This window comes from Pygocentrus nattereri, chromosome 20 (genome assembly GCF_015220715.1).
Source record: "Pygocentrus nattereri isolate fPygNat1 chromosome 20, fPygNat1.pri, whole genome shotgun sequence".
In the NCBI taxonomy this organism is placed as follows: Eukaryota; Metazoa; Chordata; class Actinopteri; order Characiformes; family Serrasalmidae; genus Pygocentrus; species Pygocentrus nattereri.
The window spans coordinates 6544013-6559659 of record NC_051230.1 but is presented as its reverse complement, the minus strand read 5'-3'; the positions used below and the strand labels follow the sequence as shown (position 1 = coordinate 6559659).

At 40.9% G+C, this 15647-nt stretch overlaps 2 protein-coding genes across 4 annotated transcripts in view; one reads left to right on the top strand and one right to left on the bottom strand.

Moving 5' to 3' along the window:
- The window catches only part of LOC108435360 (coiled-coil domain-containing protein 60), a 59406-nt gene extending 52319 nt beyond the window's left edge, over positions 1-7087 (bottom strand). For all 3 annotated transcript variants that reach the window (XM_037531463.1, XM_037531465.1, XM_037531464.1), the window contains exons 1-2: positions 6774-7087; positions 420-500 (exon numbers count right to left, since the gene is read on the bottom strand). In XM_037531463.1, coding sequence (XP_037387360.1) covers positions 420-500; positions 6774-6929 — 237 coding nt within the window. In that variant the 5' untranslated portion in view covers positions 6930-7087. The remainder of the gene's footprint in view (positions 1-419; positions 501-6773) is intronic.
- On the top strand, positions 6853-12159 carry si:dkey-1k23.3 (heat shock protein 67B1). Its single transcript, XM_017711163.1, has 6 exons — positions 6853-6935; positions 8787-9151; positions 10194-10257; positions 10346-10466; positions 11148-11337; positions 11616-12159. The coding sequence occupies exons 1-6, from the start codon at positions 6928-6930 to the stop codon at positions 12008-12010; spliced, it is 1143 nt and encodes a 380-aa protein (XP_017566652.1). The 5' UTR covers positions 6853-6927; the 3' UTR covers positions 12011-12159.
- Positions 12160-15647: the final 3488 nt, after the last annotated feature.

Below are 15647 nucleotides of genomic sequence, written 5' to 3'. Positions count from 1 at the left end.
ATGGGGTAAGTTGCAACCGTGCCAATCATGGCATTTACAGCCAAATTGCTCATAAATGGCAACCAAATTTTACATTTTCATTTGTAGCAGAAATGTGTATGTTGCTTATATAAAAGTGTTTCTCAAATACTTTTAAAACTGATTTAATAATAAAGGAAAAAAGACATGCAAACAGACTTGGCAAAGGAAGCTTCTGATTCTGATTCTAATGAAAAAAGCTTCCTTGAATGACCCCCGAAGTTGTGGTAAAGTAACTGGAAGAGAGCCACCCACAGGCCCAATTCTCAAAGTGTGACATTCCAAGAGATAGTTCATCAGTCAATGAACCGGCCGAGTTTAATTAGAAAAAGTTTCACATCTCTTCATCTCGCCTCCTCGCACGTCTTCGTGCTCTCATAAGACCCTCCGCTGACTAATACCTTATTTTCTTGTGAAGTGTCCATAGGGCTCGTGTGACACAAGCCACCGTCATCATTCTCGCTGATCTCTGCCTTGGGTGCCTATGAGAAAAAAGAAAAAAAAAAACAGTGTCAAATCAGATAGTGCTGGCTTGCCATAATCCTGTTCTGCTTAGTCATAAGGGCACACTCACAGTGTCCTTCTCGCAAAAGAACACAACCTAAGGGGACTGTACAGCTAGATTTAGGATTTTGTGAAAAATATCTAGTGCTTCAGATCGTTAATCCTAAGCTCATCTAAATACATCCATGTCAAAGGTTTTTGGACAGCTAACTTTTCGGAATCATTTTATTAAATAAACATGTTTTTTTGTTCTTTGGCAATAACTTAAAGCGTTCATATCCTACATTTTCCTTTCCTTTTCTTTTATTCTTTTAGATTATTATTTACAAAACTGACCGTGAAACAACAGTCTCCTCCGAACACAACATTTCCCAGCAAGCACATCATTCTCCACCAAAATATCAACATTCCCCGAAAAAAACATTTCAAATACTGTCATTCCCCACCAAACACCATCATTCTCCAACAAACAATGTCATTCCCCACCAAACACAAGCCACCAACCACCAACATTGTCCATTGAAACACCATCATTCTCCACCAAACACAAGCTAACAACCATCTACTTTGTCTATCAAAACACCAACATTCTCCACCAAACACCATCATTCTCCATCAGCCACCAACATTCTCCACCAAACACAAGCCACCGAACACCAACATTGTCCATCGAAACACCATCATTCTCCACCGAGCACAAGCCACCAACCATCAACATTGTCCATCGAAACACCATCATTCTCCACCAAACACTGTTATTCTCCTCCAGTCACCAACATTCTCCAACAAACACCATCATTCTCCACCAAACACAAGCCACCAACCACCAACATTCTCCACCAAACGTCAACATTCCCCAACAAACACTATCATTCTCGTTCAAACACCATCAATCTGTAGAGACGAATCAGAATGTTCTAGAGCACCACACCAACCCAATATTTGGGTTTACTGATGCTTGTTGGACATCATACTGTACATTATCTATTCTGATGTCTTCATGATCTGAAGGTCATTTAAAAAAAAACAAAAGCTCAATTTGTCACAACTGTTCCTTGTTGGTTTTTCCACCCCAGAACAATGTACTAGCGCCATCAGAAGACTCCTGTTTGTAGAATAACATCAGACTTCATGTGCCACAGGCTTCTGGCTGATAAATGTGGCTCCTTTGAGACTGAGGTGTCTCCTCCGGCCGCCCTCTTGCTTCTCTCCTCCATCCCTCACTCCCCTGCTGATAGATGATCTCATTTGCAGTAAATCCGTTCGTGTTCGAGACGGACACACTGCTGTGCGCTCTCCCAGCTTAAAACACATGCCGCGTTTTCCCCTACTGACAACAAGCGTCTACAAACAGAGTCTTAAAACAACAGCTCTGCTCCAAATTTAGATGCATTTCAATAAGAGCACAGCGCAACGACAGCAGCTGCATACAGTGATACTAAAATACATACAGAAATAGATGAATATCTTATTTTCTCTCTTACCTTCAACTGAGGATGTTGAGTTATAATTTAAACGTAATGCGATGGCAATTAGATAAAACCACAAAACCAGGGCTCAATAATCAGGGTTTGTGTTTTGTGTTCTTGTTTATTTTACTGTACATTTTGCTCATATACCCAGTGACTCTTGTATCACACACACATGCACGCACACACGCACGCACACACACTTATTACATATACTATATTATATATATAACACTGTTGTTGGAAGAAAACCTCATATCTCCAAAATGGTAACTTTACAGGAGAAGGAAAAAACATACTTTACTTTTAATGTAAGTCAATGGAACCATTTTTCCCAAGTCATTCTGGCTTGTTTTTTTTGGCCCATACTTCATGAAATTTACACACAATTTAAAGAGCAACAGGCATTTTCACATTGTGACAAAAACTAAAAAACAACAAAAATTGAGTTTTCTTACATTTTGCTCATAGACCCATTGATATCTATATCCCTCACACACACACACACACACACACACACACACACACACACACACACACACACACACACACACACACACACACACACACACACACACACTTATGTACACATTGCTGTTGTTAGAAGACAAAAACATACTTTATGAATTTACAGAATTTCTCCAAGTCAGTTTAGGTCATTTCGTTTGGTTCATTCATCATAAAATTTTCCAATTATGTCAGAAACTGAAAAACATCAAACATGGAGATACAAGTTTTCTTCTGACAGCAGTGATAAAACACACGATGATGATGATGTAGTCAGAACAACACACATAATGATGATGGACCAAGGACAACACACATAATGATGATGGACTCACATCAAGGGTAACACACATGGTTGATGGTTGATGATATATATGTGTTTATATATCCATTTTACCATATTAGTGCACTTTTTAGTTCTACACTTGGAGTGTAGTCTGTCTGTTTTCTTGCCTACTTTGTTAGCCCCCTTTTACCCTTGTTCTGTTCTGGTGATCTTTTTATGCAAAACAGTAAATATAAATCTGAACAATATTCAGATAAACCTTTATCAATATTGCTGTCTAACACTGGCCCTGTGGGCTCGCCAAAGATGATGTTAAATATCGTTTTGCATCGGAATTTCTACAACCCTGAATTTTCTTATTAAGCTTCTTACTGGGTAGCTTTTTGCTCTACTTTTCCTTTCCACCTTAAATGGAGCAGCGGTTACACTTTGGTACTGTACAGATGTCTGAATGTAACTTCTGTACCATTTAAGGTGGAATGAGAACGAGAACTTCAGCTTCACCAAATTTCACGAGTATTTTGCATCCCATGTACTCGCTCCTCTGACGGTCAGACACTGCTGGAATCAGAAAAATATTACAGTCATTCTTCAGTACCAGCAGGTCATTGTTTTTTTTTTGTGCACAAGGCCCCGGCTATGGCCTTGTCTGATGCAGCGGACCGAGTCAGGTGGATTCTCAGGCGATGCAAGAGCAAGTTTGGCAGTCGGTCTGGTGTCATCGTTAGGCAAAGGCAATCCGAAAAGCCAAGCTATTCTTCTCTGTCATCATCCCTGACTGAGCCATTAAACAGCACAACATTAGTGTGAATTGCACTGTTTGTACATTGCATTATTTCTCATATTATTATATGTCCTACATTTGTGACAAAATTCATACCAGAAAAGAATTGAATTCTTCGGTACATCAGCAACTACTAGTGCCTATCCATTTGTTTTGAAATAGCAACACAGTCATGGTTATAGAATTGGCCCAAGAGTCCTACTCTACCTCTCCTCAGAGAAAATATGCTCCCTACCGGCCTACTAATACTCACACGTCTTTAAACAAATATATTCCGTTTCCACTTGATGTTGACAGAGCTGCTACCCAGCTACGAAGCAGAATGGACGACCAGACTCCATATGTTTACAGGACAAGACAGCGGCTAATGGCATTTGCTTAGACAATCCCCAAGTGATTTGTAAGAGGCCGTACGACAACTGCTTATGCAACGTGTGTTTTACTGGGTCCCTTCCTGGAAACCATTGGGAAGCGGCACGGCTGTTTGTTACACTGCGTGCTGTTTAAAATTCAGTAGCTCCGCCTGAACAGCAGGCTGTCAGAGAAAGAGAAAAAGCCCATTAAAGTGGCCTCTCCTGCACCGTCTTCAACATTTGCCAATGCAAGCATCCTCCACTCCACCAAGTCACTTCCAATAATGCACACCAAGCCACTATATATAAGAGAATCTGCCTAGATCAGCAGCCAAACACAGGCAATAACAATGATGAATGCAAAGTCCTGGGGACAACACCTCCCACTTGACATTTTCTATCCCACAATGCATTCGGTACTTTAGATTTCACAGCGCGGGCTGTGATTGCAGCTCTGTAGCCCACAGTGAGAGAGTAAATTGTGTTACAAATGTAAGCCGCTGTGTCTTTCAGCAGCATTTGTCGAAGGCTCTGAGAGATGCGACTGAATTATCAGGTGTGATGGGGGGCATCATTCACTACAAGGCCTAATGCAGCTGCGCCACTGGAGAGAAGAAAACAAGGGACACATGGGAAGGCCTTTATCAAAGACTGTGTCCTTGTGCTGCCATGTGCACATTGGAGTCAGAGAGATATTCTTTATGCTGTTAATCTGTTCTGTATCAAAGATCAGCATCCATTTAGTCCAACTGCAGCATTAGGCCACTAATGGTGGAAACAGGATGGACAGACTGCCATGGTAGAAAAACCCTGCCCAGTCACTGAGAGAGAAAAGGAATCACAGGAAAGCAGGATGCAGAAAAGATTGCTAAAATGATGGAAAGCGTACCTCACAATACATATACTTAGAACACAAGGCATCAATTTACGCACACATCTATACACATTATCTAAGCCGCTTATCCTCCTGGGTCACGGGGGAGCTGGAGCCTATCCCAGCGGTCATTGGGCGGAAGGCAGGAAACACCCTGGACAGGTCAGACAAACAGCCAATTTATGCGTCCTGACTTCATTATCTGATTTCAGACAGCGTTCATGTGGCGCCTCCCGATTTTTTGATGAATCAGTGACCATTAGAAAGCAGCAAGAAACATTAAACTCTAGAAACCATCACTATATAAATAGGGATGCATGACTTGGCCAAGACTGCAGTTGACAGATTTCGCTCCAAACACAGGACCAGCAATCTGGCCACTTATTATTTTGATTTTGGCTGATCTGTGGTGTAATTTTGTGAGATAAATGATATGAGGCAGGGAGGTGCACTTGCACTGTATCTGAGTTCTGCTGCTACACCTAAACCAAAATGTCACAGCATCGTTATGCATGAATCATTGCACTAAACAGTCAGTGGCCTTCAACTTTCCATGTTGCGCTTGGATTCATGTCATTTAAATAGGCAGCTGATCTTTCATTTAAAAAATTAAAAGGCTCTTTTTTTTCAATAAAGATGGAAAAATGCTCTTTATATTTTGCGGTCATGAACAGTCCAGCTCGACTGTATCCGGGCAACTTTGTGTGCAGGAGTGGGTAAAGAGGGCTCCCCATATGTTCATGGTATGCAGTTCCCTGCAGAGCGTTCTTTCAGAAATTTGTTGTGAAGAACCAACGTTGACCTCTAGAAGTGATTCTTGCCTGAAAACAGTGATTTTTATTTACAATCTGGAAAAAAGTGCCGGCAATCCCTGTCCACCAGCTTTACTTTTATAAAAAAATTGGGATTTTTGCCACTGCTGGTGACCTGTATGGCTTTTTATAACAAACTTTATTAAGGAATATTATTTCAATATAAACACATTTTCAGATCCAAAATACAAAATCCACATTCATCAACATTTCTACAGTATTATTTACATTAGAAACATACAGTACTGATTAAAAATCCAGCAGAGTCCAGGGGAACTTTCTCTTTCCTCGAGTGTCTATTGTCCTCAGTCTTTTGATCTCACACAGTATTTGTTTATAAACAGTTTCTGCAGGTATTTTGCACCGCTCTATAACCATTTTACAGCGCGTCTTCCAGATCTTACAGTTAACAACACAAACGATGAACCAATAAAATTCTAACACACTTTTGGAAAAAGTTTCATTAAAAATCCCGAGCATTACACTTTTATCATTAATGTCCAAATTCAGCCCAATATGCCGTAATTTCCTCCAGATGTCTGTTGTTCTCTGACCTGTATGGCCATACACTTCGATACACACCAAAATGCAATCACTCCTTTTTGCCAGACATTAACATCTGCTTTGCGACCCATTTTCCACACATCGAATGAGACATTCACTGCACTGTACCACCTCTTCTCAATCTATGAATCCCGTCGCACGTCCCACAGGTATTTATAGCCTGATCACCCTCATGCAACACCATCTGCAGGAGCCTGAAGTTACTACCACCTTAAACACGCAAGGTGACTAACTTATTCAGGTGGCCACATTGCCTAAATTTGTATGCCTAGACTTTGTCCACATTCTAATACACCTGATGCAAATAATCAGCTAAGTAAAGTGCAGCAGGACCAGTGCCGGAAACCTGTGGTTCAAATGAACTAATATAAACTACTGGAAAGTAAACAAAACGGCTAATGTTTACTAACAGAGGGCCTAATCCAGTGGGCCTGCTGTTTAGCCATTTCATCACATTATGGAACAGCAAACAGACAATTTAAAGTGTTTAAAGCAATTAGCTCTTATCACAAACAGTAATAAATATGATAAATGCTGATAAAACACCATTAGCTGCTCCAGAGACGCCAGAGGTTTCTTCTCTAAAGTAAATCAGATCCCACCTCATCAACCCTGTAGCCCAGCCGACTGTTTTCTCTCTGGCTGCGGCCCAAGCTCTCCCAGTAGACCCGTTCCCAGCTTTCCTTGTGCTGGAGTCCACGATCGCGAACTTTGGCAGATCCAGTGTACCGCCTTACTGCTGGTGGCGTTGTTGGCATGCTAAGGTTGGTGGTTTGCTTAATTATTCAAGCGGGGTGTTGGAAGAGTACATATTATCTAGAGATCCTAGGAGTTGTGTATATGTAAAATGAAACGCTGAAAGCTGTTTTCATTGTGCCCTGTTACTGGTCTCCAATAGCAACAGGGCCACTGAAAACCCGCCAGACAAGAAAGAACTGTTTAACCTGTCCTGGGGTCAAAGTGCTGGGTGCTGTTCAACCACTGTGGATTAAGGCAGTGTTTACCAGTTCTGCGTTTGTAGTAGCCCCTGCACTGCACAAAACATTGTGTCCCTGCTGTAATATGGAGTTCATGCTATTAGTAGCATACAATCTGAAATTTAACTTTCGACTGAATTTGAGTTTTAAGGTCTTTTGCCTTGTAGGCAAAAGCAGTCCAACACCTACTCTCTTCCCTGCCAAGCCCCCTTTTTTTGTACTTTTTTCCTGTCCATTTTCATAAATAACAGTACAGGCAGGGGAATACAGGACGGAGAATAGAAACAACTTCAAGGCCTTCCAAAAAAAGCATTTTTACATAAGAACGTGTAATTATTTATTAAATTAGCACCAGCGTTTATCAAGTTCTAGTACATTTCGTGGGCAGATCAAGACTGCCCAGCTATAAACCTCAGACTCAGATTCACATGCTTCTCAGCAAATCATGCTGTTCCACAAATCGCATTTACACCTAAGTGATATGTGAACACAGCGTGGGCCAAAAATCCACTAACATGGCTACAGCACATATTTACAATTGCACAATGATTAATATGCATCTCTCAATATGCAAAAAAATGTTACATGTTCAGGTTGCTTTTTAAAACCAGGTGAAAAAGGGGTCATCATGATTAATTAATCTCAGCAGGATGGTACGCTCTGCAGAAGCCTTAGGCCACTTCAAAATGAAAATAAAATTAAAGCTTTTTATCTGGATGGATGTTTGTTTTCTAACACTAGAATAAATAGAAACAATCTATACTACAATAAAAGGTGATTTTATGTCATTTCTACTAGCCCTCGACAAACAAGTTGTATAATTTCCAAATCTCTTCTTGATGAAGCCCAGTATTTCCGGCTTCCTTCAGTACCTGGACTGTTTAATCAGTGCTTTTAAATTAAATCAGTTGCGCTATGATATATATATATATTATATATATATATAAAATGTAATGTAATGTAAGTCAGTGAAACCAGACTTTTTTCCAAGTAACTTTGAGCCATTTCTTTTGGTTCATTCATCATAAACACACACACGTGTGTGTGTGTGTGTGTGTATATATATAGATATATATACTGAGTATATATATATATATATATATATATATATATATATATAAATACTGAGCTAAAATGTATGTATGCATACATGCACCCCATACTATCTAGATTGATGAAAGTAATTGACACAATTAATTGACCAGCATCTGGCCTACTTCACCAGCTTCCCAGTTGGGATGCAGTCACTACAGCACACTAATGACCACTGATAAGTGACAAACCTCCTCTTGGCCGTCGAGTTCTTAGGCAGAGTTCACTCTTGATGGCCTCATCCAACAGCTATTTGTCATTTTCCCTTCACATCTATAAATATCACTAATTAGCATCCAGCATACAGTGGTCAAAGCAAGAGCGAGGCAACGGTCCCTGCTAACTCTCCGTCACCTCATCCCTACATTCTCCTCTCCTAGCATCAGCAGGGCTGCTTAGTAAGCGCTAAAAAGCAAGGAGGGTATATAAAGGCTTGCGAGGATGTCTCCCAGCACCACACAGCCTCACCAGATAAGAGGTGTACTCAGAAGGAGGCCCATTCCACTCAAACTTGTGTGACTTATAGTCCTCTGGCGTTCCCTTCAGCATGGCAGATGATCCCAAGCCCACGAGCACCAAGCCACAGTCCTTCTGCGATGCCACCTGGTCTCCCGTAAGCTATGGATGGCAGCCCAGTCTGCTCTACAACCAGCACTTTGGCCTTCCTCCATTGTTGGACTCCAGGGATCTCAGCTGGATGGAGAATCTCTTCAGAAAGCTGGGGAGCTCCTCCTGGCCCGGTTACACCAGGGCCTCCAGGGTCATGAGCATGAAGGTCCACAGGGAGTTGAGCGAAGGGGTGTCCGAGGTTTACACCGAGCAGTGCAAATGGACGGTTAGTCTGGATGTCAACCATTTCGCACCCACAGAGCTAACTGTCAGGACGCAGAGTGGCTTTCTAGTAATTGAAGGTAAGTCAGAATAAATGATAGCAATGTGCTTTATTATTATAGCTCCATTGAAAAGGCCTGAAAGTATCAGAGTCAAGCAATAAAGTACAAGAATCTCACAAAAGTTTGAAAGAAGAAAAATAAAAAACAAGAAAAACCTAAAGAAGAATGTTTAATCAGACAAGTTCTTACAGGCCCCAAAACAACAACTATAACAACAATGATACAGTTTTGGTGCTATCTAGAACCATTTTTAAGAAGTTTTCAAAGAACCATATACAACAAATACTGAAACAAGGTGTAAAGCAATGGTCACCAACCTGGTTACTGGAGATCTTCCTTTAATAACTGTTAAAAGTATTGTTCTACTTAAGCAGTAGAACATGAGAATGAGAGGTCCAGAATATCTATTCATGCATGCTTTAATACTGGCAATTCATTCTGCTAGAAAACAGTACCTAATAGCTATAAAGTTGTGACAATATCAGTTTTGATACAATCAGTCTGTAAAGCATTTTACAGTTTGCCTTGTTTGCTGAATTATATTGTTATTTTCCAGTTTTTTAGGTGTTTCATCACAGTTGCTGACCAAAAAGCTGACTTAGGGGCTTACATAGAATTCGACCAAATGGGCTGGACGTCAAATATCTTATGGAATTTAAGAAGTTATGACAAATAACAGCATTTCTCAACCAATCAGACTGTTTTGTTGGAACTAAGCATTATAATAGCAATATAATTCGCTTATAATTACATCGTATTATTGAAGAATGTTGTCTACCTTTATACAAAGTGTTCCAAAAAGTGTTCACTGGCCACACCTGCTCCAAATAATTTGTGCTTTTTCAGACATGAGGGTTGGATAAAAACTGAACTCCAGGAAAAGTGTTGTTTACACTCTTGTAAAGGTGCTTGAATGCATTATGATGCCCAGATGTTTTACAGGTTTTCAGAATGACCTGAGAAATCTATGCGTAGACCTACTGTGTGGAAGGTGTTTCTGAAAGTGATTTGGATCCTTCTTCTTTCATTAAATCCAGTATTCGCTGTATTTAACCCATAGGAAAACACGAAGAGAGACAGGATGAGCATGGCTACATCTCTAGATGTTTCACAAGGAAATACAAGTAAGTTTAAAATGCAGTTTGACTCATTTGAAAAGTAAATCCCAGTTGACATAATGCTGATGAGGATGTTAATTTAACGTTGTGCCAGGCTTCTGTCGGGAGTAGATGCAGAGACTATACGATCTTTCCTGACTGGAGATGGAATCCTTACGGTTGAAGCCAAATTAACTAGCGCTCCCCAGCCGGCCGACATCACTATTCCAGTCCAGGTGAGCCATTCCACAATTGTATTTTGCCATTTCTCGCATTTCTTCATATGCCACACAAGATACATTATTTTGGCAAGTTTTTATTAACTTTGTTTTGTAATCCACCAGCAATTATTCATATTTCTTGCCTTAGGAGAAAGAGTCCAATTATGAAGTTTTGTAATGTGAGAGAGACTCCAGAGAGAGTCCAGGTGTTTGGAAAAATAACACCCACAAAGACAGAAGGCATTTACTGTGCTCCGAGAATGCAAGTGTTGCAATTATTTACCAAAGCGAGAATTCTCTTTCCTTGAGTCAATTTGCAGCACCGCCGCGCCACGCCAGTTAATTGGCTGCAAAAGCAAAATATGCTTTTCTACTAGAGCCAAAGGGATTTCAGAAATAATTAGAGGTATGCAATCCTACATTCTGCTGTAAACGTAAGACGTCTAAATCTGTATAGCAGTTTATAAATTAATCGCCCTCCTTTTTTCCAATTACCAGTCTCATAATTGTTCTAATAACCAACAAAGTGATTAAATGGAACTGTGTTTCACCCTTGGAGGGATTGCTGGCCTTTCCCCACAACCCTGGAAAATTAATCACGTTGGTGTGCAGTGCCTCTGGCATTTAGTGGGTCGTGAAGTGGCATTTTAAACTTCTCGTCTCCGCCTAAAAAAGCGTTTCTCGTTTGTGCCACAGGTGGAGGCACCAACCGTTGAAGGCAAACAGGAAGACGACCTCCAGGGTGAGGAGACTGCTGAAGGGGAAGGGATCCCACCGAGCGAGCAAGATGCTTCTCAGTCCACCGTCCCTCCAGGCCTTGAAAAGAAGCCTGAGGATGAATCTGAAGCCCAGCCGACTGAATCCGATGAAAGGCTTCATCCCACAGGTAGCCCGCCTGCTGGTTTATGGAAGTAAAACCTCCAAATGAAATATTTGCAACTTTTTCAAACAAGCTGCAATCGTTTTGTTTGTGTTGCGTTAGAGAGCAAGGGTTTTACTTTTATATTTCGGCTCCCATAAACTGCACCCATAAACTAATTATTAAGTCCTGGACTCATAAACGGTTTATTAAGTTTTGGAGCCGTAAACTATTTATTAAGTTCCAGAGCCATAAACTGAATGATGTGTTTTGGAGTTGAGCCTGTTTCCTTCCATTTTTTCCAGCTCCTGCCATAGAGGGAGAAGAGACACCCAAACCAAGCACTGCTGCGGAGAGTCAGCAAGAAGAAAAGCCTGAGAAAGAACCGATGCCGGAGGAGGAACAACAGCAAGTCTCTGAGGAAAAGGTTGAAGATGCTGGGGAGGCCCCAGAGGAGGCGCAGGAGTCTACAGAGCAACCTGAAGCTGTTCAAGATCCGTACACTGTGACGCCCCAGTTGGAGGAGAAAGCCGAAGCCGTGTCAGATGGAGATGTCCAGGAACCTGAGGGAGAAGGGGAGGTGCAGCTTGCTGAAGCTGAGAGTGAGCAACCCGCCACTGGGCAAACTCAGGAGGAGATTCCCTCTCAGCTGGAGGTCCAGCCACAGGTGGTGCTGGAGGAAAAGATGGAGGCCAAGTAGATGAAGATCTATCCACGAAAGGTGAGAATGAAACCCAGCTCGTCTTTGATTCAAGCAGTCTTCTCATCAGTTAACTGACCACGAGTGTTATCTGAGATTTTGCTGTAACACGCAACCTTTAAGCACTAATAAAGCAGCAGCACATAAAACCGTGAAGCTTCCTTCATTCATTTGAACAGAGCTGAGTTTCCCGATTATGCTCCTGGAGCATGTGTGCAACATGCATTGTATTGTTTTCTCCTCTGGTAATTAAGCCATTTGTTAGGTTGGAATTCTTTGATAGTGCAAGGAAAACATCAGCATCTAAACAGGATAAAACACGGATTAACTGATTTCAGCCATAAAGGCTATACAGTGGCTGATACAAGCCCCCAAAAATGACTCTTTAGAACCATGAATACTCAAAGAACCATCTGCAAGCTTAAATGGTTCTTTGCATGGTGAAATAGTTCTTCAAATTGATGGAGAATGATGGTTCCATATAGAATCAAAAAGGGCTCTTCTAAAGTTACAAGCTTGACATTGTAACAACTGTAGAACCCTTTTTGGTGCTATATGGAATCGTGTTATAAAAGGTTATATTTAGAACCATTAACAAGATTTCACCACATAGAACCATTTTCAAAAATGTTCCAAACAGAACCTTAAACAACACATTCTCCACCAGTCTGAAGAACCATTTCACCATATTGAACCATTTTCAAAAATGTTCCAAACAGAACCTTAAACAACACATTCTCCATCAACCTGAAGAACCATTTCACCATACAGAACCATTTCAAAAAAGGTTCCAAAAAGAACCTTAAACAACACATTCTCCATCAACCTGAAGAACCATTTCACCATACAGAACCATTTCAAAAAAGGTTCCAAAAAGAACCATAAACAACACATTCTCCACCAATCTGAAGAACCATTTCACCATACTGAATCATTTTCAAAGAGGTTCTAAACAGAACCTTAAACAACACATTCTCCACCAGTCTGAAGAACCATTTCACCATACTGAACCATATTCAAACAGGTTCTAAACAGAACCATAAACAACACATTCTCCACCAATCTGAAGAACCAATACACCATACTGAATCATTTTCAAAGAGGTTCTAAACAGAACCTTAAACAACACATTCTCCACCAGTTTGAAGAACCATTTCACCATACTAAATCATTTTCAAAGAGGTTCTAAATAGAACCTTAAACCACACGTTCTCCACCAATCTGAAGAACCATTTCACCATATTGAACCATTTTCAAAAATGTTCCAAAAAGAACCATAAACAACACATTCTCCACCAATCTGAAGAACCATTTCACCATACTGAACCATATTCAAAGAGGTTCTAAACAGAACCATAAACAACACATTCTCCACTAATCTGAAGAACCATTCACCATACTAAATCATTTTCAAAGAGGTTCTAAACAGAACCATAAACAACACCTTCTCCACCAATCTGAAGAACCATTTCACCATACTGAACCATATTCAAAGAGGTTCTAAACAGAACCATAAACAACACATTCTCCACTCATCTGAAGAACCATTCACCATACTAAATCATTTTCAAAGAGGTTCTAAACAGAACCATAAACAACACCTTCTCCACCAATCTGAAGAACCATTCACCATACTGAATCATTTTCAAAGAGGTTCTAAACAGAACCATAAACAACACATTCTCCACCAATCTGAAGAACCATTTCACCATACTAAATCATTTTCAAAGAGGTTCTAAATAGAACCTTAAACCACATGTTCTCCACCAATCTGAAGAACCACTACACTGTACTGAACCATTTAAACATAAAAAGGGTTCTTTTAGTGTTCATGGTTCTATATACAGCTATTGTCTTTACTAAACAAAATGTGAATAACCATCTTTTTCAAGGGTGTAGATCATCATCTCTGGTCCTGGAGATCTAATTACAACCACAATGTGCCACACCTGCACCAGCTAATAAACTTCTTCACTTGACTGGCTCGGTCAGACACCCTCACGTGAGATAATTGGGGGGTAAAACATATTAAATGCAGGTTAAAATGAAACACTACAAGAAAGCAGATCTCCTGAAGGAGGCTTGGTGACCACTACTATAGATGCTAATGTGTCAGGTTATAGGTCTGGCACTGAAGGCCAGGCACTGGGTGGTTTAGTGCAGGCCAATCTTTAGTGCAGCCAATATACAATCTTCTCCACAAAGGACCAGTGTGGTTGCAGGTTTTCATTCCAACAAAGCAGAAGCTCACCTGATCAACTGTTGAAGACTGAGACCATCTGATGTAAAAGGTGAATCAGGTGTGCTCCAGTTTGTCTCCAGTTTGTCTCCAGTGTGTCTCCAATGTGCCTATTTGGAATAGAAACATGCAGCCACATCAACCCTTTGCAGGTAAGATTGGTGAACCAATGAAGTGGTTTCCCAGCTTAAGAGACCCAAATCAACTTACCAGATAGTTAATAAACCCATCTTTATAAATTAACAAGGTATCAATTTTTCACGATTGGCCCCTCCCAGTCTCCTCATGTGCTTGTGTTCAACTTTCTCCTGTCCATGTGCTTGTGTTTACTTCCTGGTCTTCCATGTGCATTTGTTTTGGTTTTTCTGTCCTGCCCCCTTGTTTGGTTACTCCGCCCCTGATTGTTCTCACCTGTGTTTCCACCTGTGTCTTGTGATCCCTTGTTAGCCGTCGTGTATTTAAGCCCTGTGTTTGTCTTAGTCTGGGTTGGTCTTTGTAACGTTGTTTATTGTTCTGGTTGTACTGTTTGAAGTGTTTGATATCGTTTGGTGTTTGTTTCTTCCGGCCTCCGTTGTTTGTTGATCCTGTTTTCATTTAGTCACATCTGTCCCTCCTTCTCTCCGTGTTGGCTGTTTGACCCTGGACCGTTGTGACTATGACGCTGGATTTGCCCCTAATAAAAGTCACTTATCTCACCGTCCGCCTCCTCGCTCCTCGCCACACAATTCACACACAAAAAAAGTGTTGAATTAAAATATGGTCATTCGAGGATAAACAACTTTTTGGGGCTTTTTCTTTATAGATTTTCTCATATGTATTTTTGTGGTGAGATCATTTACCCCAGGTGGCCTGTAGCTTGAGATACCCCTTCTGTCTTACTATCAATATCTATAGCATATTTAAAAAGGTTTATTTCTAGTAATTGTGTTCCAACCTGGGAACCTCCGAATTTTGTCACATGCATCCTTCTGTAGTTTCCAATTATTCAGCACATGATTTTTGGAATTATTAAATTTACAAACAGCAAAAAACACAGTGTTAAACAATTTTTCTGGTAATGTAGTTGTTTGTCGACCTTGCATTTGCTGTTGTGCAATGACTCTGTAGGCCACTATACCCTATTTCTAACTGCATATCCAGACTCTGGCCCCATTTCACACACTAAACGATAAAGGGCCCTGTAGGCCCTGTAGGCCTACTCCCATCACAGGAGATCTGACAACAGTGCCAGAAAAAGCTTTGATTAAGCTGGCAAGGGAACATGCAGTGGGCGAATCGGTCAGTTAAGCAGAGGAAGAAGACTTTCCTCTACTGCTTTCCCACCATCGTCACGTCGACAGGATTGTGCGCGAGCCAAGGCGCTCTGAATAAGCTCCGCACTAATCCGTCACCCAATTA